General features: G+C 45.9%; 1 protein-coding gene across 1 annotated transcript in view; it reads left to right on the top strand.

Annotated features, from left to right (window-relative positions):
• GAB2 (GRB2 associated binding protein 2) overlaps positions 1-22,879 on the top strand; it is a 253,798-nt gene extending 230,919 nt beyond the window's left edge. Inside the window, exons 4-10 of the mRNA XM_027848228.1 lie at positions 8,718-9,316; positions 10,869-10,948; positions 13,261-13,519; positions 13,903-13,993; positions 15,533-15,635; positions 17,290-17,415; positions 18,340-22,879. Coding sequence (XP_027704029.1) covers positions 8,718-9,316; positions 10,869-10,948; positions 13,261-13,519; positions 13,903-13,993; positions 15,533-15,635; positions 17,290-17,415; positions 18,340-18,483 — 1,402 coding nt within the window. The 3' untranslated portion in view covers positions 18,484-22,879. The remainder of the gene's footprint in view (positions 1-8,717; positions 9,317-10,868; positions 10,949-13,260; positions 13,520-13,902; positions 13,994-15,532; positions 15,636-17,289; positions 17,416-18,339) is intronic.
• The last annotated feature ends 239 nt before the right edge of the window (positions 22,880-23,118 follow it).

A 23,118-nucleotide genomic window follows, 5' to 3' on the forward strand; every position in this document is an offset into this window, starting at 1 on the left:
AGCTCTGAAAACAGCTGTACAAACCCCCGAAGCTTGGGACAGTACATTCTCCACATTGGAGGCAGACTTTTACCTTAACAAAGGGTTTAAAACTCAAGTAATTGGCCAGGATCATGAGTAAGCGGCACAAAAAGAGTCAGACTATATTATCTTACTTTGGTGACAAAGAAGATCAAAACATACAACCAGAAGAAGACAACAAAGCCAAAGCTCCTACATCCAAAGCCTCCAAGAAGAATATGAATCAGTCCCAGGCCTTGCAAGAGCTCAGAAGGGATTTTGAGAAGCAAGTAAGAGAAGTAGAGGAAAAACTGAGAGTGATGCAAGAAAATCATGAAAACAAGTCAACAGCTTGCTGAAGGAGACCCCAAAAATACTGAAGAAAATAACACCTTAAAAAATAGCCTAACCTAAATGGCAAAAGAGGTCCAAAAAGCCAATGAGGAGAAGAATGCCATAAAAAGCAAAATTGGCCAAATGAAAAAGGAAGTCCAAAAGATTACTGAAGAAAATACTTCTTAAACATTAGAATAGAGCAATTGGAAGCTAGTGACTTTATGAGAAATCAAGACACTGTAAAACAAATCCAAAAGAATGAAAAATTAGAAAATACTGTGAAATATCTCATTGGAAAAACAACGGACCTGGAAAATAGATCCAGGAGAGAGAATTTAAAAATTATTGGACTGTCTGAAAGCCATGATCAAAAAAAGACCCTAGACATCATCTTTCAAGAAATGATCAAGGAAAACTGCCCTGATATTTTAGAACCAGAGGGCAAAATAGAAATTGAAAGAATCCACCCATCTCCTCCTGAAAGACATCCCCAAAGGAAAACTCCTAGGAATATTGTAGCAAAATTCCAGAGTTCCCAGGTCAAGGAGAAAATATTACAAGCAGCCAGAAAGAAACAATTCAAGTATTGTGGAAACACAATCAGGATAACACAAGATTTAGCTGCTTCTACATTCAGGGACCGCAGGGCATGGAATATAATATTCCGGAGGGCAAAGGAGATAGGATTACAACCAAGAATCACCTACCCAGCAAAACTGAGTATAATCCTTCAGGGGGAAAAAATGGTCATTCAGTGAAATAGAGGACTTTCAAGCATTCTTGATGAAAAGACCAGAGCTGAATAGTAAATTTGATTTTCAAATACAAGACTCTCAAGTGGAACACGAAGAGGTAAACAGGAAAGAGAAAATCATGAGACTTATTAAGGTTGAACTGTTTACATTCCTGCATGGCAAGATGATATTTGTAACTCATGAGACCTTTGTCAGTATTAGAGTAGTTGGAGGGAAAAAAAATATATGTATGTATGTATACAGATAGATAGATAGATAGATAGATAGATAGAGGGCACAGGGTGAGTTGAAAATGAAGGGGTCATATCTGGAGAATTAAATTAAGGAGTGAGAGGGGATTATACTAAGAGAAGGAGAAAGGGAGAGGTAGAATGAGGTAAATTATCTCACAAAAAAAACAGAAAAGAAAAGGCTTTTACAGTGGAGGGGAAATGGGGGAAGGTGAGAGGGAATGAGTGAATCTTATTCTCATAGGATTTGACTTAAGGAGGGAATAACATACACATTCAATTGGGTATGGAAATCTGTCTTACCCTACAGGAAAATGGAGGGGGAAGGGGAAAAGAGAGTAGGGGGATGATAGAGAGGAGGACAGATTGGGAAAGGGGATAATCAGAAGCAAATACTTCTGAGGAGGGACAGGGTCAAAAGAAAGAATAGAATAAATGAGGGGGCGGGATAGGACTAAGGGAAATAGAGTTAGTTTTTCACAGCATGTCTACTATGGAAGTGTTTTGCATAACTGCACATATATAACCTATATTTAGTTGCTTGCCTTATCAATGAGGGTAGGTGGGGAGGGACGAAGGGAGAAAATTTGGAACCCAAAGTTTTAAAAACACACTTAAAAACATGTTTTCACATGCAACTGGGAAATAAGAAATACAGGAAATGGGGTACGGAAATCCATTCTGCCCTACAGGAAAATTGAAGGGGAAGGGAATAAGAGAAGGGGGGAGAGATAGAAGGGAAGGAAGACTAGGGGAAGGGGTATTTAGAATGCATGCCATCTTGGGGTGCGGGAAGGGGCAAGATGGGGTGAAAATTTGGAACTCAAAATCTTGTGGAAGTAAATGTTGAAAACAAAAAAATAAATAAAATTACCATATTAAAAAAACATAAAGAAACTGAAAATATATATATATACATACTGCAGTATATGAGTGTATGAGAGTGTGTGTGTGTGTGTGTGTGTAAAGGGAATAACTACTCCATCTTAGAATTTATAATAGAGGAGGAGAGAAAATTCAGACATAGTCTGTCATGTACCCTAGATTTGGAAAAAGTAAAATGAGAGTTAAGATCCTTTGGCCTAAAATTAAATGAGAGGAGGGAACCCAGAGATAGGAAGCTCTCAGGAATCCAGTTCTGAAGACACAAATGAAATTAATCTGACAAGGAAAAAGAAGAAGTTGTCTAGAGAAAAAAAAAAATAGTGGTACACTATTAACTCACTGACCAGCTTAGATTTTTAAAAGAGGATGGAAAACAGGGCAGGTAATGAAACTGAATGTAAAAGTAAGGAGAGATTCTGTTCAAGATTATATTTATCGAAGATAAGTAGAATTGTGTCCTGAGGCATAAGAGAGTACCTAGCTACCTGCCCTTGGTGAATTCAAGTCACCTGGTTAGATTAACTACCTCCCAAAGTACTAAAAGAAGTCAGGTGTGATTGTTAGGATACTTTCCTTGAAAGAATATGGAGAGTGGGGAAAAGTGCCCCCAGGACTAGAGAAGGGCAAATATCTAGATGATGATAATGATGATGATGATGAAGAAGTCTAGAACATCATATTAGCGGGATGGTTAGTATTCATCTAAAAAAGGGAGCAGTGCCCACAGAGAACCAACATCTCTTCATCTAGGCATTTGGGCCATTTATTTCCTTTAGTGAAAGGAATAATTAAGAAAATGCTATAGAGTTTACCTAGATCTTGACCAAGTATATGACAAAGTTTCTTATCCCATTCTTGTGGAAAAGATGGAGAGATGTGGACTAGACAGTGATACCAACTTGATTTGGAACTGGCTGGATAGCCAGACCCCAAAAGTCATCATTACTGGTGTGCTTTCATCTTGTAAGGTCTCTAGTAGAATGCCCCAGTGATGGATGCTTGTCCCCATGCTGTCTGATGTTTTTATCAGTGACTTGGGATAAAGGCATAGATGTTATGCTTAGCAAATTTGTAGGTGACTGAAAATAAAGGCAAAAATCAGGCACATGGATGACAGGAGTCCCATTTCCAAAAGATTTTGACAGACTAGAATGTGAGGCTCAATGTATTAAGAAGAAATTTACCTTAATAATATTTTTCACTGGGAGTTCCCTACTGAAATGATAGGGCCAAACAAATAGAGGGCCAAAAATAGATAGATGGAAGAATGGATGGATGAATAAAAAAGGCAAGTCTTAGAATTGTATTCAAGAGGGGCGGCTAGGTGGCACAGTGGATAGAGCCAGGAAGACCTGAGTTCAAATCCGGCCTCAGACACATAACGCTTACTAGCTGTGTGACCCTGAGCAAGTCGCTTAAGTCCATTGCCTATCCTAAAAAAAAAAAAAAAAAGAATTGTGTTCAAGAAATTAGCTTCACCAGCACAAGATGCCAGATATCAATTTGTTTGAAAAAGTTCTGGGGTTTTTCATGAACTACAAGCTCAGGATGAGCTAACAGTATGATGTGACATCCAAAAGAGCTAATATCTATCAGTCTACATCGAGAGACACATCATCCAAGGCCTTCATCAGAGGTCCTCTAGGGTATTGTGTTCAATTTTGGGTGCCACGTTTAAGGAAAGACATAGACAGACATCTAGAGAAGAATATCCAGAAGAAGTCCTGAAGGATTTGGGGATCCTGCTACGTGGACATCAGTGGAATAGCCTGGGGATGTCCAGCCTAGAAAAGAGAAGACTGAGGAGGTGGGACGTGGGAGCTGCCTTCAAGAATTTGAGAAGCTGTCATGTGGAAGAAGGATTATTAAGTCTTCTGCTTAGCCCCAGAGGGCAAAACTAGGAGGGGTAGATGGAAGTTACAAGGAGACATATTTTGCTTTGTTATAAGAAAAAAACTTCCTACTCTGTCTTGGGGCTGGGCATTTAGGAGGCACAGCAGATAAGCATCCAGGAGTGGAGTTGGGAAGACCTGAGTTCAAATCTGGTCTCAGACCCTTACTAGCTGTGTGACTCTAGGTAAGTCACTCTGTTGCATCAGTTTCGTCATTTGTGAAATGGAGATAATAATAGTACTTACCTCCCAGGTTTGTGGTGAGGATCTAATGGGATAATAATCAATTGAAAGGCACAGAGCACGTGCCTGGCACATAGGAAGTGCTACATAACTGTTAGCTATTATTATTTTAGCTACTCGTCCTTCCCTGTTTTTGTCAATCTACAGGATTGTGGACCCAGTTCAAGAGTAGGAGGGTTTGGGCCCCTTGTTCTCATTCTTGATGGTTCACTAATTAAGCCTCCACCCTGTCATCTTGGGGAGGATGCTAAAAGTTATGGGTCGCATTGGAATTTTAAGAGGAGAGTAAAAGGTGCACAGTGTACAAATATGTCAGCTATGAGACAGGTAGTGTATTTTGACATTGAAAGAAATGCTAAACAAAGAATCATAGTGTGCATTAATAGAACCATTTAAATAGGATTGACTCATTTACAACTACTATTACAGTGTGGGGAGGCTGCTAGTTAAGCCTCATCAGGACACAAGATAGTTGGAAAGACTTTTAATTAGACATTTTACATTTTGCCTCCTTTGGCACTGTGTGGATGAAGCAGCCAAGGTGGGGCCATCTTCTTTCCAGCGGCCTTTCGCTCTGATGTCGATCCTTCACCACCAGCCTGCCCCAGCCCCACGTGTAACCACAATGGCTCCAGGAGACTGTTGCCACCAGGGACTCAGACATCAGCTCCCCTGGTCATGGCCCCTTGGCACTAGTTGCCACATAATCAAGGTTTGCCAAGGTTTACCCCATGCTTTCCCACTCATCATTAGAGTTGCATCTTGCCCGTTGGAGAGCCACAGCTAAGGATGCCATTTTGCCTTTTCCCAGACCATTGCCTTGTCCCTGCTGCTGATAGAGGGCGAGGGGGATGAGCAAGGAACTAGTAAGAGTCTGTTACACCATATTCAGTGACTGTGTCACAAGGGACTAGATGCAGCCCCCAAAGCTCCCCCTCTGTCACTCGGAATCAGGCAGAGAAGAGTTGCAAGTACTTCATACAACCTACCAGGGTGGGCAATTCTTAGCATGCTCCATGACCCTGCTACCCTAACAGAGCTGTCCAAAAGTCAGATGAGACTGTCTTGGGAGGTAGCGAGAACCATGAGGTTTGGAGCTGGAGGAGGTCTTAGAGATCATCTTTCATCTCCCATTCACTAAACCTCAGAAGCTCAGAGAGGTGGTGACTTGTTACTCTTCAGGGAGTCAGTAGCAAAGTTGGGATGAAAAGGGACTAGGTGGTCCTTAGATCCTGTCTCTCTCTGTGCTGGGCTGGGCTGGGGAAGGAGCCTAGGCTCCTCCCCACCCCTGGTGACCGGGGCAAACAATAGGGATTTGTCCGTGCTCTGGCCCGAATGACTCCAGATTTTCTGCTTGGGATCTTATCCGTCCCAGGATGTGGCAGATACATTGTGTTCCATTGTGAGCTGCCCTGGCTGGCTCAGTCCTGGAATAACCTCTTACTTTTCTCTTTCCCACAACCTTTGCCTCCTCTCTTATCTTTCCTCTCTTCTATCACCATCCAACCTCATCCTCCCTCTTTGCCTTCCCTCTCCTCGATCTTTGTTTCCCATTCCCCCCACCCCGTGTTCCCCTCTCCTCCTCTCTGTTCATCCTTCTTTCTCTATTTCTCCTCTCCTCCCTCCTCTCTGTTTCCCCTTAGCTTCCTTCTCTCCTCTCTTTGTTCCCATCTCCTTTGTCTTCATTCTGCTCTCCCCTTTCTTCTCCTTTCCCTTTCTCCATCCCTCCTTCCCTCTTTATCTGTTCCCCTCCTCTCTGTTCCTTTCCCTCCTCCTTGCCCCCTGCCCTTTGGCCACCAGAATTAGGGCTTGAGAAGGACTTGCCAAGTCTCAGCATCCTCAGTGCTGTTGGTGTCCTAGGTGTGTCTCTGTCACCAGGGAGAATACTATCCCTGCTGTCAGTGATGGGCGCCAGACCCTCTCCACCCACTCCACCCACCCCTTTTCGTCTGTAGGAGCTTTTTCCTAAGTCAATAAGTTTAACCAAGTGATTGTCCAAATAGCAACCTGGGAGCACCATTTGGGACCATTTGGAAAAATGCCAGCCTGCTAATATAAGTAAGCTGTGGGTGGATTGACTTACATACTTCTATGTGTGTGTTTCAGTTTGTGTTTATGCGGGTTTGTATATGTCTACCTGTAGGTGTCTGTTCATCTCTGTGTGTCTTTGTATGTGTTTGTTTATGTCTGTGTGTAAATGTATTTGCCCTGTATGTGTCTCTGACTGCAAGTTTGTCTGATTTTGTGCATGCACACATGCGTGTGTGTGTATGTGTGTGTGTAAAACACTAAAAAAAAAAAAAATCACCAAGGCCTCCAAAGTTATCTAGCCCCAACTATACCTGAAATGAGAATGAGTTTTTTCTTCATCTTCTCCAACAATTGGTCATCTAACATCTTTTAAAGGCTTTCCACCTACCCATTCCCCTTTGGTCAGCAATAATGATTTGATCCTCTTATGGAGCCAAATCTGCCTTTGCAGCTGACCTTCCTGTGGCTCTGGCTCTGCCTTCTGGGACCCAGCAGAACAAAGCCATGCCTCTTCATCGCAGCCCTTCAGGGGCTTTGGGGTGTGTGGGAGTGTGTGTGTCTGGTGGGTGGGTGACGCAGGGTTGGGGGGTACAGAAAAAGAGAGATGGAGGAGGGGAGAGACAGAGACAGAAAGAGATACTTGTCTTTGTGTACTTGCAGAGTGCTGATGTATGTTTTATTTAATTGTTCTAGTTAACTAGACAACTCTAATTCACTACTTGGTAATATGGTTGGAACACTCCTAGGCCCATCAGACCAGGAAAGAAAAAAAAAAAGCAGCACTGATTGTTGCAGTGATTGATGAGTAAACCTAATCCAGGTTGTCTGGGTGGGCAAATCCCAAAATGGCTTGTGGAGTTTTCTTGGGAAAAGATGCTAGTCTTTTCTGGAAACATAAAATAATTAGTTGGACACTTTAGTTCTATTAATAAGATTAAGAACAACTCCCATTCATATGGCACTTTAAAATTTGCAAAGAACTTTATAAATATTATTTACTTGTAATAGCTCTGTGAGGTAGGGGCTATTATTATTTCCATTTTACAGATGAGGGAACTGAGGCCTGGCAGTGGTTAAAGTGACTTGCCCCGGGTCACACATCCAGAGAGGGGGGTCTAAGGAGGAATTTGAACCCAGATCATCCCGAATGATTCCAAGTCTACTGCTCTAATCACACATTATGTGTGGGCCAAGCTCGATGTAGAGAACTATAGCCTAACAAAATGGATTCCAGTCCAAATCAGGCTGGGTAGCTTTTTGTGTATGAGTACTTCTGATTACCTCACTCTAGTATTTTATATCTTCATAGTTTGTGTATTTATGTTTATGTCCTCTATGTCTTAGTGGGTATGTGTCTGTGTTTATATCTGTGTGTGTGTCCACATTTATATCTGTGTGCATCTGTCTAGGATTTGGAAAGTCCGGGGGTGGGGAGAGATTGGGGTCACAGCTGTTCACTCCCCTGCCTTGGGAGAAGTGCCAGGTCAGAAGAAACTGATCCCTTGTTGTAAAAGGGGATTGCCATCCTGAGGGGTAGGTTAGGACAGATGACTTCCATGGTCCCCTCCAGCTCTGAGAGTCTAGAATTCAATTCCACATAGACAGAGCAGCTTCTAAATGCATAGCTCTTTTACCCGGACCTGAGGATGCAGAGACTGCTGACTGACTTGCTGGTACTTGCACATGGTGCTCCATCTCATGTCTTTGTATCTGGGCACTGCTTGTCCGCCATCCCCAGAATGCTCTGCCTCCTCACCTCCTCCACCCGGTTTCCCTGGCTTCTTTCAAGACTCAGCTCAAGATCCCTCCTTCTGCAGAAAGCCTTTCCTGATCCCTTTTTTTTTTAAATTTTTTTTCTGACCCTTTTGTTGTTCAGTCATTTCAGTCATGTCTGACCGTTTCTGATCCCATTTGGGGTTTTCTTGGCAGAGATATTAGAGTGGTTTGCCATTTTCTTCTCCAGCTCATTGACAGATGAGGAAACTGAGGCAGACAAGGTTAAGTGACTTGCCCAGGGTCACACAGCTAGTATCTGAGGCCAGATTTGAATTCAGGTCTTCCTGACTTCAAGTCCAGTGGCCTGTCCATTCTGCCATGCTGTGATTCATGGTGGCTTTCCACCACGTCCCTTCAAGTCTAAGAATGGATTGCTTCGGGGAACATGAGAGATCATCTCAGCTATCCACTAGATAAGCAGAGGGGAAACTGAGGCTAGCAGAGACTAGACTTGCCCAAGGTTCCACAGTGGTAAGAGAGCCAGGATCCAAGAGTTCTGCCTGCCCATTTTGTGGTCTTTTTGCCTCTCCCTCCCACCTCTAACCCAGTGCTCTCTCTCCCCCTCTCAGGAGCGCCAGTTTCTCCCAGGGCACCAGGGCTTCCTTTTTCATGAGGAGCGACACAGCTGTGCAGAAACTTGCCCAGGGGAACGGGCACTGTATGAACGGTGTCAGCGGCCAGGTTCACGGCTTCTACAGCCTGCCCAAGCCCAGCCGGCACAACTCAGAGTTCCGGGACAGCGCCTATGACCTCCCGCAGAGCCTGGCCTCCCACGCTCCCAGCCACACCAAGGGCAGTCTCACTGGCTCTGAGACAGACAACGATGAGGTGTACACCTTCAAGACCCCCAACAACACGCTTTGCAGAGAGTTTGGGGACCTCCTGCTGGACAACGCGGACGCCCCGGGAACCCCGCTGTCAGCCTACCAGATCCCCAGGACGTTCACATTGGACAAGAACCACAACGCCCTGGCAGTGGGACCCTCTGGGGATTCCTCGGTGGCTCCACCGCCCCGGCCCCCCAAGCCAGGTCAGGCAGAGACACCCCGCTGGGGCAGTCCCCAGCAGCGGACCCAGAACGGAGAAAGTGGCCGGGCAGGCTCCGTGGCTGCCACCATCCCCCGACGCAACACCCTCCCAGCCGTGGACAACAGTCGTCTCCACCGAGGTAAGTAGCGAACCTTACTGGAGGGACGAAGGGAGTCCAGGAGGAGTGGGGATGGCCAGAATTACTGAAGTCCGCAGGTCTGACCTCCTCTACCACCAAGTTCCTCATAGAGTCATGTGTTCATTCCTGTGGACACTTTTAGGCATAGGAGCTGGCATGGGGAGGAGATGCCAAATGCTAAATCAGGGAGTTTTCCCTTTGATATCCCCTCACTCCTCCATTCCATTTGACCAGTGTTTATAGCGCCTACTATGTGCAGGGTGCCCACTAAGCTTGACTCAACATTACAATCAAAGCCCTTGGGACCTTAGGCAAACCTTCCATCTTCCAAGCCTCAGGTTCTCCATCTGTGAAATGGGACCATAAAACTCGAAACCGCCTACCTCACAGAATGGTCAGGAGGAAAACTCTTTAGAAACATTAAAACCCTCTAGAAATGTGACTGATTAGCTTTGTCTGGACCTGTGAGTTTATTGGCTCCCAGGGAGCAAGCTCCTTCTCTCAATGTGGATCTATACCTGGGCTACAACTTGTAGTCTCAGAGAACTGCCCAGGTACTCAGAGAAGTTAAGAGATTCACCCAGGGTCATGGGCAGGGCTTGAGCCCAGATTATCCTGACTCCAAGGGCAGCCCCCCATTTCCCCAAACATCACCTCTTATTATTCAACAAAGATAGTAAGACATGTTCCTTGCCTTCAAGGTGCTTATAATTTAATAGAGGACGTGAAAAGACCCTATGATTCTCCTGTGTAGGCATGTAGCAAGTCAATGGCAGAGCTAGAATTAGAAGCCAGGTTGCTTGACTCCTGACCCAGTACTCCCAGAACTGTCACCCATCAACCAAAACAGACTAAAGCCCTATCAATAGCAGCCATTGACTGAGAGTCAATACTTGTTGAATGAGGAAAGACTTTGTCAGATCACCTGCTATGAGCACGGTCCTGTGTTGGATACAGAACTGAAGAAAACACAGTCCCTGCCCTCGTGGAACTTACTTCTCCAATTGGAGAGAAGAGATCCTGGATATAAAGTAGTAGGGCCTGCAAGATGGTGCCTGGGTGTGTGATGCAGACACTTGGGTGCCGAGGAATTTTGTAGGAGGAAGCTAAGGAGAACCAGAGAAAAAAGAATGATGGCAGTGATGATGTAATGATATAATGATAATGATTCCCATTTCTCCAGCAGTATAAGATTTACCAAGCAGTCCCCTCCATAACCCTGCGAGGCAAAGAATGTGTTGTTATCCCTGTCTCACACAGGAAGAAACCTAAGCTCAGGCACAAAGTGACAGTTTACTTAAGATAATGTCCCTGTCGAGAAATGAACTCAGGTCTCTCTCGGGACTCGAAGCCCAGTGTTTTCATACCACACAAGAAGGCTTCGTGGAGGATGTGCAACTCTGAGCTGAGCCTTGAAGGATTTGTGATACATTTGGGCGGGGGAGTGACCCAGTGGAATCAGTGAGTGTTGTTAGGATAGAGATGATTGGGAAGCCAGTGACTGGGGTTCTAAGAGACAGGGACAGACTAATCTTTGATCTCTGTGTCATAGCTTCTTCCTGTGAGACATATGAGTACCCGCAAGGTGGCCAGTCTTCAGAATCTGTCAATGATGGATTCAACTCCTTTGTGGTAAGTGGGGCCCAGCTGCCTCTAACACTTGTTTCCCCTTCCTCTTGTTCCCCCACGCCTTGCCTGGACTAATTCAATTTGGCCAGTGGCCCATAGGTGACATAGTCCTTGTTTTCTCCGCTACAGTTCCCTGCCTAGAAAGAGAGAAACTGCCTCACCAGGGTCCCTCTTTTGGTGTTCACTAATAGATCAACCTTAGGGAAACTTAGGAAATCATCCTACTATTTTTTTGTTATTTTTTTTTTTCATTCTAAACTTCCCAAAGAAGAGAACATTTCTATATACATAGCAGGACACAAAAGAGGATTCTCTATGAAACCATGAACCTCCGTTTTAGATTGCTTGCTTCATAAAGAAAAAAGTATATGATAAATTCTGTATGTGACTTTCAAAATTGGCCTTGTCAATGCTTTCTTCTTCCTTATGTGCTCTTCAGCATACTTTAAAAAAAATGTTACAGTGACCTTTTTTTTTTTTTGGCACCAATGTAGTTAATCCCACTTTCCCCTGAAAAATTTGCCCCCAATTAACAACTGAAAGGAAAAAAAAAAACACCTAGGAACAAATAAGCTTAGTCAAGCAAAATGAATCAACATAGCATCTATGTTGAAAAATGTACCATTTTTTTTTAAGGAGGGTGAGGGGAAGGGAAGGGAAAGGAAAAGAAAGGATCTTCACAACATCACTGCAAGGTAGATGCCCCTATTTTACAGTTGAGGAAGGCAGAGATTGAGTGACTTGCTGAGGGTCACACAGCTAGTAAATGTCTGAGGTTAAATTTGACCTCTAATCTTCCTGACTTCAGGACCAGTTGTCTGTTTTCTGTTCTGTCTAGCTTCCTCTTTATTTATTTTTATATAAGTATTATTTTTTTTTACATAAGTAGCTTGTTTCCATCTCCTCTATCAAGAGGTGGGTAAGATACTTCATCAGAGGTCCTCTGCTGATGTGGCTGGTCAGAGTTGATTGACCATTGATCAGAGTTCTTAAGTCCTGCAAAGTGGTTTTTGTTTACAGTATTGTCCTGCAGTTGTACTCCTGGTTCTATTCCCTCTACTCTGCATCAGGTCATGGTACCCAGGATTCTCTGAGATAATTGTTTCATCATTTTTTTTTTTTTTGGGCAATTGGGGTTAAGTGGCTTACCCAGGGTCACACAGCTAGTATGTGTCAAGTGTTTTGTCTGAGGCCAGATTTGAACTCAGGTCCTCCTGACTCCAGGGCTGGTGCTCTATCCACTGTGCCACCTAACTGCCCCATTTTTTTTTAAACAGTACAATAATATCCCATTACATTCATACACCGTAATTTGTACAACCAGTTCCCAGTTGCCTAAATGGCCATCAAAGGCATGCCCTTAGATTCTAGATCTTTGCTTTTCTCTCCCTGGCCTCCTAACCATCGTCTTGTGATTTCCTGAGTAATTTTCTCTCATCTCACTCTATTTTGCACCCCTTTTATAAATTAGTGGAGACCCTCCCCTCCAAAGCCCACTCACCCAAGGACACAACACAGGACTCACCCTTAGGGTGTTCAACCAAGCCTTGAGGGAGCCAAAGAAACTCACAAAATATGGGGCAGCTAAGTGGTGCAGTGGATAAGAATGCTGGGCGTGGAGTCAGGAAGACCTGAGTTCAAATTTGACCTCAGACATTTAGTAACTGTGTGACCATGGGCAAGTCACTTAACCACTGTTTGCCTCAGTTTCCTCATCTGTAAAATGGGATAATGAATCTCCCAAAGTTTTTGTAAAGATTAAATGAATTGATAATTATAAAGCACTTGGCACAGTTCATGGCACATAGTAAGTGTTATATACATATTGTTATTGTTATTATGGTTAAGACCCACGAATATCCAACACCACTGTGAATCGCACTGAAAGCCTCAGCCTACTCCCAGTTGTCACTGGTACCCAGCACCCCACTGATGGGCTTCATGTTTCATATTTGCAGAATCACACTTACCATTGAAATCACTTGCAACATCTATTTGTGGGAGAGTCTTCTGTCATCCCTACCCTTGTTAAAGCTTTGGGGCTGGATCAATAAATAGGCAAGCTGCATATAGGTGATTGCATGATTTCCTTTGAAGTTTAATATCTCTTTCATTGTTGGGAAAGTCTTCCTTTTGTCTAATTTAAATCCCTCCTGCCACAGCTTAAACCCATCTCTCCTTGCTTTGTGGACTCAGGAGAGAGGTCTCTCTCAATCTTTTAGAGATGGCCAGTCATGCAGGGTCGAACCTACCCATCCTCTATCCCCACCTTCCCCTCCAGCGACACTTCCTGTGTCTGTTTTTGTTCTTTCTAGACAGGGAAAACTGCTGTGGGGCACACCGATAGCTCCAATTCAGAAGACAACTATGTGCCCATGAACCCTGGGTCCTCCTCCCTGCTGGCCATGGAGAGATCTAATGACAATTCTCAGAGTGTCTACATTCCCATGAGCCCTGGGCCTCATCACTTTGACCACCTCAGCTTCTCCTCTTCTGCCTTACCAGTCCATCGGGGGCGGGGAAGTGAGATCCAGCCTCCCCCCGTCAACCGAAATCTCAAACCTGACAGAAAAGGTGAGGATGGTTACACCCCCAAATACTACCCCTTCTAAGAAGGTACATTTCCACAATAGCCTGTGTGTGAACCTGGAGTTTTCCTAGGTAGGATGTAGCCAGATAGAGCACTGACCCGAGAGTCAGGAGGCCTGAATTCAAGGCTCTCTTCTGCTACTCATTCTCACCGTGAACTTGGGCAAGACATATCACCTTTCGAATCCTCAGTTTCATGTATGTAAAGTGAGGATAATGATCTCTGCTCAAGATACCTCCCTACCTATAAAATGGATTACATGAGATCTACCATGGCCCCTTCCTGCTCTGAAGGTCTATGACCCTTCCTAGCACACAAGATAACATCCTTGTCTCATAAACTGTTCTTTCTTCTCATCCTATTCCAGCCAAGCCGACTCCTCTGGACTTGAGAAACAACACGGTCATCGATGAGCTTCCTTTTAAGTCCCCGGTCACGAAGTCTTGGTCTAGGGCAATGTGAGTGGGTTAAGGGTCAGGGGACTGAGGAGGAGGATGATGAGGGGAAGGGAAGAAAGCTGGGACATTTGGGTTCTTTTTTTTTGGGGGGGTGAGGCAATCAGGGTTAAGTGACTTGCCCAAGGTCACACAGCTAGTACGTGTCAAGTGTTTGGTCTGAGGCCAGATTTGAACTCAGGTCCTCCTGACTTCAGGGCCGGTGCTCTATCCACTGCGCCACTTAGCTGCCCCGGACATCTGGGTTCTAGTCCCACTTCTGTCCTTCCCTTGTCTTTTGACTTCTCTGTTGTCTCATGGTCTCATTTGTCAAAACGGAAAATAAGGGAGAGATACATGCCCAGCCTATGTCTGTGGACTGCTGGGAAGGTCCATCAAGATGGTGTACATGAAATCACTTTTGGAAAGTATCAAGCCCTGTGCACAATTTGAATATGAATTAGGTTCAAGTGGCTGTATTCATATGTCGGAGGGCTTTGGCAACCTCACCCCCTATTGGGGGTTCAGTGATGTTGATGATGATAATGATGATGATGGCGATGGTGGTGATGATGTCAGCAGTTCACATGTACATAGTACATGACAGTTCAAAAATGGTTTACATAAGTTATTACTTCAGAACCAAAGTCTAGCTGAATGTTGACAATAGTTTCGCACTCATGGATGTAAAAAATAATGAATAAAGTACTAGGTACTTTATCACATCCCTCCTCACTCTTAAGATTTTGTAATTCAAATGTAGAACCCCTTAGCCATTCCCATATTCAGCATGGTTGTCTTTGGGTGATAACTGTTAAATTCATGGCCTAAGCACCCACCCAATGTCTTCCTTTATTATTATGCAAGCATCCTCTTCATCTTGTAGTTTTTCCCAGGAGTCCCTTGGTCCATACTAGAGAATGGCCGTGAACTCAGCTCTGTAATAATTGTTGTGGTCTAGATAGGACACTTGAGTTTCATGACACTGTCCCTCACCATCTGTGTATTCCTCTCTCTACCCCCACTGCACATTTGGATCCCTGGTGGGTGTCCAGGAAGGGCAGAGGCAACATCTACTCATATCACCCTAAGTGTCTGTGATACCCAGATTTAAGTATTTAAGATTCTATGATTCTTAGTTTTGAAAATGCTAAGATTTTGTGATTCTAGAGTTCTGAGATTCTAAAATTCTAGGATTTTGTGGTCCCAATGTATCAAGAAGTAGTGATTCCACAAACCTTTGATTCTAGAAGAACCAGAACTTAAGAATATCTTGAAGGATCAAGCTGTGTCATTTGACACATCTCATCCTTATAAGTACCACAAAGTATTTTCTTTCTTTCCTTATTTGAAAAGTCTCTAAAATGCTAATTACAAAGCTTTGTCTTCAAAATGCTAGTAACAAAAGTTTCAATAACAAAAGATATAGGAAAAAGGCATGGCATGTGAGGTAGACATACCAAAGCCTTATTGAACTAAAGTATCCTTTCAAAAGCATCATTTAACATGCTTGACCTTTATAAGGTTAATCCTGTGTGTCTTTCTTCCTCTTTCCACGAACAGTCACACCTTCAATGCTAGCTCTTCCCAGTCCTGCCGTCCTGTCTCCACCCAGAGCATCACCAGCACCGATTCAGGGGACAGTGAGGAGAATTATGTCCCCATGGTAAGCACCGCTGGGAAGACAGAGTCTGAGAGGGGAGTGGGGAAGAGGCACATTCAGTTTGTGGAGGCAGATCATCTGATCTGGAGGTCCTGTGTGTGTGCCCTGATTCTGGGGGCCTAGTCCATGTTTTACAAAGGTGCTAAGGATCCAGTCATTCGTTCAAGTGTCCACCAGATTGTTAGTGAATGTCCACTTTGTGCAGGGCACTGTGCTGGCCACTAAAGGGAATAAAGAGGTGTATGAAATGTCCCCTGACCTCAATAATCTTACAATCCATTGTAGAGTTAGGTAAGGGTGATGTATGTACACAAATAATTTCTTTCAACAAACTTCACAAGTTGGGAGAGTTGATGGGATCTGGGGGGTTGGCTGGTATTTAAAAAATGGGAAAATGTCCTAAACCTCTCTTAAGTGCTTCTCCAGACTGGGAATAAGGGTCCAAGCATGGAAAGTGACTTCCCGTCTTAGGGCCAATGAGGAGTCTGGCCTAGATGGTCTCCAGCGTCCCTTCCAGCTCTGTCACTCTATGTGCATAGGTTCTTTTCATCTCTAGCATTCTCTATTCTAAGGTCCCTTCCAGCTCAAACTACTTTGCAAAATGCTTTATGAATCCTCGTTATTGTTTATTATTATTACTAGTATTCTATGTTATAAGGTCTCTTCCAGTCTTAATATTTAATGCTCTAAGTTCTCCTTTGGTTCTGATTTCCTCGATTCTTTTACACAAGAGTTTGGATACCATCTGGTCACCCTTGGCCTGCTGGGTTGATAGAAAACTACATGGCCTCCAAGGTCCTTTCTAGCTTTGTCATTCTATGTTCTAAGTTTTTTTTTCATCTCTAACATTCTCTGTTCCAAGGTCCTTTCCAGCTCAGGGCAGGAATTCTAGAGCTGAAAGATCTGATGCATAGTATTAAATAACAAGTGCATTAGAGTGGTATAAGGAAAGGGCCATGGGAGGGCCTTCCCTCTTCAGTTCTTCTGAGATCTATGACCTCATGGGTGCCAGAGATGTCTTTTTCTTTTTTTTTTTTTGGTGAGGCAATAGGGATTAAGTGACTTGGCTGAGGTCACACAGCTAGTAAGTGTTAAGTGTCTGAGGCTGGATTTGAACTCAGGTCCTCCTGACTCCAAGGCCAGAGCTCTATTCACTGCACCACCTAGCTGCCCCCAGAGATGTCTTTTTCCACCTCACTTTAGCTGGCAGTTGGATGAGTTAATGAGTTGCTGAGAGTGACGAGGTTCTCTGCTAGTCTTTAGATAATGGAGCCTTCCAGAGCCTATGCTCCACTGAAAGAGCCTTCCAGAGCCAAGGGTGGGGAAGTGGGGGGAATGGAGAAGGGGCCTCTCCATGCCGCAGTGAGGCATGACAGGAAGAATCAGGTAGAGGCCTCCTTGCTCATAGGCGGAAGCGCCATATGTGTTTAAATTTAATTTCCTTGGACTGAATTGATTTACAGAATATCTCAGTTCTTTTCTGCAAACAAAATCATTGATTCCCCTACCATATTTCCCCCTTGTTTTTCTCCCTTTGAGTTCTGCCTGCTTCTGTTCACTTAAGGTCTAGGGGGTCAATCCCAGAGGGATTTTTTGGGGGGTGGAGAACTCCTTGCTTGCTGACACTGTCTCTTCCACTCGTGTCCCCTTGTTACAGCAAAATCCTGTGTCGGCATCCCCTGTTCCCAGTGGCACAAACAGCCCTGCTCCCAAGAAAAGTACAGGCAGTGTGGACTACTTAGCTTTGGATTTCCAGCCAGGCTCACCCAGCCCCCACCGAAAGGTACCGAGAAGGAAGGGAGTGTGGGGGGTGTTGGGGACTGGCTGGGCCACCATACCGGGTGAAGGGTAAGGATGGCGGGCAACGAGTGGGTCATGCCATCAGCAGAGCAGTACAAGCAGGGAAGTAAACTTACAATCAGATAATAATCCTTTACTTAGGTGAGGTTTGCTCTACGGGTTTATGAAGTACTTTCTCATCCAAGATCTCATTTGATCCTTACAACAGCCCTGTGATGAAGAGGCTGTGTGGCCTGATCTATCTAAGTGCGATGGAGCACTCAGAGCCCAAGGGTTCAAACAAACCATCCGTTTAATGAAAGTACAGTCAGATACTCCTGGTAAAAGCAGTTCCTAAGAACATCCAAGAAGTTCAGAAAGATTACTTGAAGTCTCAGGAACTCCCTGCCATAGTCCTGAAAACTGATTTTATATTTTTCGTGCCCCAGGCCTGCCCCATGCCTTCCTTGCCCACAATGGTAGGTAGTAGGTGGTACTGCTGGGGATGGGGGTGGGAGGGTGGCTCCTTCACACCTCCTTAGTTCCACCAGTGTCCTGGCCTAGACAGGAGTGGGAGTGTCCATGGGAGCGGTTGCCTGGGAGGCACTTAGCCACCAGAGGCAGCCATGGAATAAGGGAGCCAGCCTCAGAGACGGGTCAAGGCCTGCCTCAGACCCATTCTGGTTTGGTGACTCCAGGCGAGTCGTTTAACTTTGCAGTGACTCTGGTAACTTTCTAAGACCCTGGTAGAGCTGCCTCCTTTCTTCATCAGGAGGTCCCTGTACCAATGAAATGATGTGCACAGTGTAGTTAAAACAAACCCACCAGGTAGGCATCGGCTCAGGAAGATGAAGGGAGACGCTTCTGTTTGGAGGAAGGGCAGGCCGCACCCCTGCGACTCACACTGGCTTGTCTTTCTGCTCCACAGCCGTCTACGTCGTCCATTACGTCAGATGAGAAAGTGGATTACGTACAAGTGGACAAGGAGAAGACCCAGGCCTTGCAGAACACCATGCAGGAGTGGACAGATGTCCGGCAATCCTCAGAGCCCAGCAAGGGGGGCAAGCTGTGAAGGTCAAAGCAGGCCCTGGACCCAGGGAGGGGGTGTCCCTGTACGACTTCTTCCTGCCTCCCCTTCTCCACCTCCCTCCTCCCTGGGGTCCCTGGCTTGCTCCTTGGGCCTGGCCTTTTAGACTCTCAGTCTCCTGAGGCCTCCTGGAGGGGCTTCCCCATCCAGGAGCTGGGCAGGGCTCTCCCGCTGGCCTTTGGGCACAAGCTCAGGACCACACCTTTGAGCAATACTGAGAATGCCCAGAACCTACCCACCCTGCCATTCTTCCTTCCAAGCTTTTGCTGAAAAGTCTCTGCAGCCGCCTCTTGCTCCCTAGCCCTGGGTGTCCTCCTGTGAGCCGGGGTTGGGCTGTCCTCCTGGGCATCCTGAACTCAGAGCCCTCAACTCACTCCGTGTCACAGCCTCGAGCTCCCTCACTTCTAGCCTCTCTCCTCTCAGCCTGGACATAACGTGTTTAAGAGGCTCTACCAGCCTATCCCCATAGGCTTCAGCAGGGGGCACATTTCCCAATAGAGAAGTGAGGAGTCTTAGCTTTCTTGGCGGGGGACCCTTGCCTGTTCTGTTGGGTAATCCCCAGCAGCAGGGAGCTCCTCTTCCCCAGGTCCAGGGCCTCGACTTGGTCAAGGAGGCAGGTCCTAAGGCAAGGTGGGGAAATCCCGGCACCACGGATTGGGGAGTCGGCTGACATTTGCAGTGCCCTACTTCAGAGGAACTGCTTCCAGCATCCCGGGATGGGGAGAAACAGAACAGACCAAGGGGGCCAGAAGACCAAGACCAGGATGTCAAGTACCCGAGGGCCATGGATATTGAAACTCCGGACACTGAAACTGTGGAGTTGTGGGGTTTGATGAGTGTGCCAAGGCCCCTGCTGGGATGGAACATGCCTTGCTCGGGAGGAAAGGACACCCAGAGGCACCTTGGGGCTAGTGCTAAAGGTGTTCCTTTAGACTTTGGATGGTGGGACTCTGGGGGATGGAGGGGACATACTATAGGAAAGAGGACAGGTTTTCCAAGCCAGGAAAGGGAAAACCACAGTGCTTGGAGGTACATAGTGTTAGAAGGGAACTGGATTCCCACTGGAGTGTGCATCTGTGGGAGGGGGAATGTAGTGAAAGGGCTGAGGCTGGTGAAAAATGTATGAAGGGAGCAGGTAATGGAAGAGTTAATGAAGAATCTGAGGTGATCCTTTACAGGAGTGGATTAATGTGGCTGAAATGTAGCATTGAAGAGGGTAATGTCATGTGTCTAGGAAAATGCACCTGTTGTGTGGTTGTTGATGTTATTAATGTTATGGGTGTGGGAGAAATTCATCGGGGAAGAGGTCATGGAAGAAATGCAGTGGGGGAGAGAGATGAGGCTGAATGCAGTGGGAGAAATGTGGCGGGGGAGATGAGCAATGAATGGGACATGGCGAAGAGGAAATACAGATAGGACTGATGTCGTGTGCATAAGGGAGATGTGCTTGTAGGAGCAGGTCTGTACAGGGGCCCAGGTAGGCTTTGAGGGTTGGGATGGAGTCTATTTCAGGGTTCACCTGGACATCTTCCCTGTGTCCCTACTTGGGGGAGGCCAAAAATCCTCAAAGCAAAGCCCAGATTTTTTTGGGGGGAAAGGGGGCAATCTTTTGGAAGAGATAGGCACATGTCACAGAATGGAAAACCTTAGAGACTGAGTCTGTGTTGCACACATGTACGACGTGCCCCAAAGACTGGGCCCAGGTGAGTTGAGAGTCATCATCAGAGTCTTACCCCGGGGCCTGCCTGGTTTGCAGCTGTTCTTAGAACAGTGTTCTTGCTGGGTTTGGGAAACAGTAGTTAGCCCTGCATTCTCTAAGAGGCAGAGAAGGCCTGTGTGGGTTGCTTCCTCATGGTAGGACAGGAGATTTCCTAAGATTTGCCTGGTGGTGGTGATGAGTTACTCCTCATAAACTCAATTATTTGAAATTTTCATAGGACTTGTAATTGGAAGGGACCTTTGAGACCAGATTCTAGTCTAATCTCCTTATTTTACAAATGGGGAGACCAAAACCTAGAGAAGTTAAACAGTTATCTCAAGGTACTAGTAATAGTAGTAGTAGTAGTAGCAGTAGGAGTAGTGTAGTAGGAGTAGTAGTAGTAGGAGGAGTAGTAGTAATAGTAGTAGTAAGACAAGCCCAGTGGTATGTTTTTCTTGCTAGCCCATGCTACTGTCTCTTTCAGGACTTCAGAGGAGTAACCCAAATGCCTCCAGGGGATCTCCCAACAGAAAGTACTGTGTTCAACCACACACACCTCTCCTCTCTCAACCCCCTTAGCCCTATCGGCCAGGAGACTAAGAAACAAGGAAGGACCAAATCTAGCCAAGGAAAATTGTAAAATAGGGGAGCGTGATACCCAACACACCTCCAGGATACCCAGCATTCAAGGGTATTAACTAATCTGCGACATACCTCCAAGGCTGCATGTCCTTAGATCACACATACATTATCCTTCTGTGCCTCAGTTCCCCCATCACAAAAATGGGGTAATAGCAACCTACCTCATTGGACTAGGGTTGAAGCTGAGTTGACTCTGGGTGGCCATGTTATGGCCTGTTACCTCTAGGTTCCTCTTTTCCCTCCGTGAGGGGGAACTCTTGTAGCGTCAGCCTGGGAACCCATGCTTGGTAAGGGCAGGAAAGGCCACCTTCCTTGTTCTTAGCTCATGAAACTTTGTCAGAAACGGAAGAGGCTGAGAGATCAGCATCTTGGAGAAGAAAGCAAAATTCTGCCTGGGAACACTGAGAAGCACCGGCCAATCCTTTTCCCCTCCCCAAATCATTTTAGTGTAAAAATGAAAAAAAAAATGGCCAGGATGGCTAGCTGTTAATGCACTCTAAATCCCAACCATATTTCGTGGTAGCTGCTTGGCTCTGATTGCAATAAAGCATTGTATTCTCCTAAACCTGCCCAGGACCCACTTTGAAAGGACCCTAGATGGGAAAGCCCAGGAAAACCAGGGGGTTCAACGCAGTGGCCAGAGGCCCTTCTAGCTCAGATATTCAGAGTCCGAGATTCTCTGGGCCATAACATTCTGTGTTAAAGGCATGAGTGTTTGTGGTGCTGAGGAGAGCCTGGGACCAGAGATCAATTGTTTCACCATACAGATGCAGCATAGCATTAGGAGGTGATGTTCACATCCTCCTGGGAGCACCTGTTTGGACTCCAAGAGACACCAATGAAGAGCAGCACGCCCTAAGGCCCTCCAGCGTCTTTCTCACTTTTAAGGAGCAGTGGAAAACAGCTGGTGATAGCATTTAGGCTAGCTGAGCCCCAGCTGGGTTGGTGGCCTAACTCCCCCCACCCCCACCCCCACCCCACTCTAAGCCTTCACTTGACAAACCAAGTCTTCTTTGTCTCCTGATTTCAGTAATACTCCCACACCTGCCACATTCGAACTGTGTAACTGCTCTTTCCCCCCCTAATTTCGCCCCTCACCCCAACAAATACACAGAATGAGGGCCAGAGCTTGGCAGGGTCATAGGCAGGTGGTATACACGTTGGTGACATCACCTACAGCCTGGCCCATGCTGTCCAGCTCAATGCAGATTGAAAGGAGATTGTCCAGGGGTGTGGATTTAAAGGAGGCCATTTTTTTTTTCCTGCAAAACAATAACTGAAGGAAAGCATCTTTCTTGTACCTATCCCCCAGGAGGCCTTGTTTATAGTGGGTAATAGAGGTATGTAGGGGGGGTTGAATATATGGGTAGAGAACCAAGATCCTGAGCTGTGGCCACACCAGTTACAGCCTTTGGGGCTGTATGAAAATGAGCAATGAAAAATGGACAAGGGGATGGGAGCCAAGGAGCCAACCCCTAGTCAACCCCTCCCCCACTCAGGGTTGGGGTGAGGGGAGATGGAGAATGACAATGAGCCCTTGATCCCAGGCCAACAGAAACACATAAAGGTCCTGCCCCCTGCCCCTCCATGGACCGATGATCTCTAAGCTTCCGTTTGGCTCTGCTGACATTCTTGAATTGTGCAATGAGCAGGAAGAACCCAAGAGATCTGGAAAGGCCATGAGGCCAGACTTGTGGTTTGGGGTGGGGGGGTGGGGGTGGCTGCAGAGGAACCCGCAAGACCATCCTCTGGAGGGCTGCCCCATGAGGGGACACCCAGGGCTACGCTCTCGTATCTGTGTTGGTGTCTGTGTCTTGAAACGTAGAACCATTTCTTGGGGTACAAAGGGGAAGGGAGGGTGGTCTTTGTAGGAAATCTTCCCCCAATCCCCCGCCTCCAAAAGGAGCAGAAATGGATTGTAGTGCACTGTGTACCTGAGATGTTAACTGTTGAAAATGAACGCGTTTCCTCCAATTGCTGTTGGTGGCCAGTGGCCTAAATTATTAATTTATTCTTTTCCTTTAAAAGAAGATGAAGAAAGCAGCCTTTGTAACATGTATTTATCCTGTAAGTAGGTCTTGAGGTTGGGAGTGGGAGGGGGCGGAGGTTGGGAGTGGGAGGGGGTGGAGGGTGGGGAATGGGTTTAACATAGCTAATGTTTCTGCCATTGATGAAATATGGTACAGGCCCAGTGAAAGTGAATGCCCTTGTAAACTGCCATGGACAGCAGGGTGAGAATAAAGGCAAAGAGAAATCTGATCCGCGGAGTTCATCTGTAT

This window comes from Vombatus ursinus, unplaced genomic scaffold (assembly GCF_900497805.2).
Source record: "Vombatus ursinus unplaced genomic scaffold, bare-nosed wombat genome assembly UNPS02005659.1, whole genome shotgun sequence".
Classification (NCBI taxonomy): domain Eukaryota; kingdom Metazoa; phylum Chordata; class Mammalia; order Diprotodontia; family Vombatidae; genus Vombatus; species Vombatus ursinus.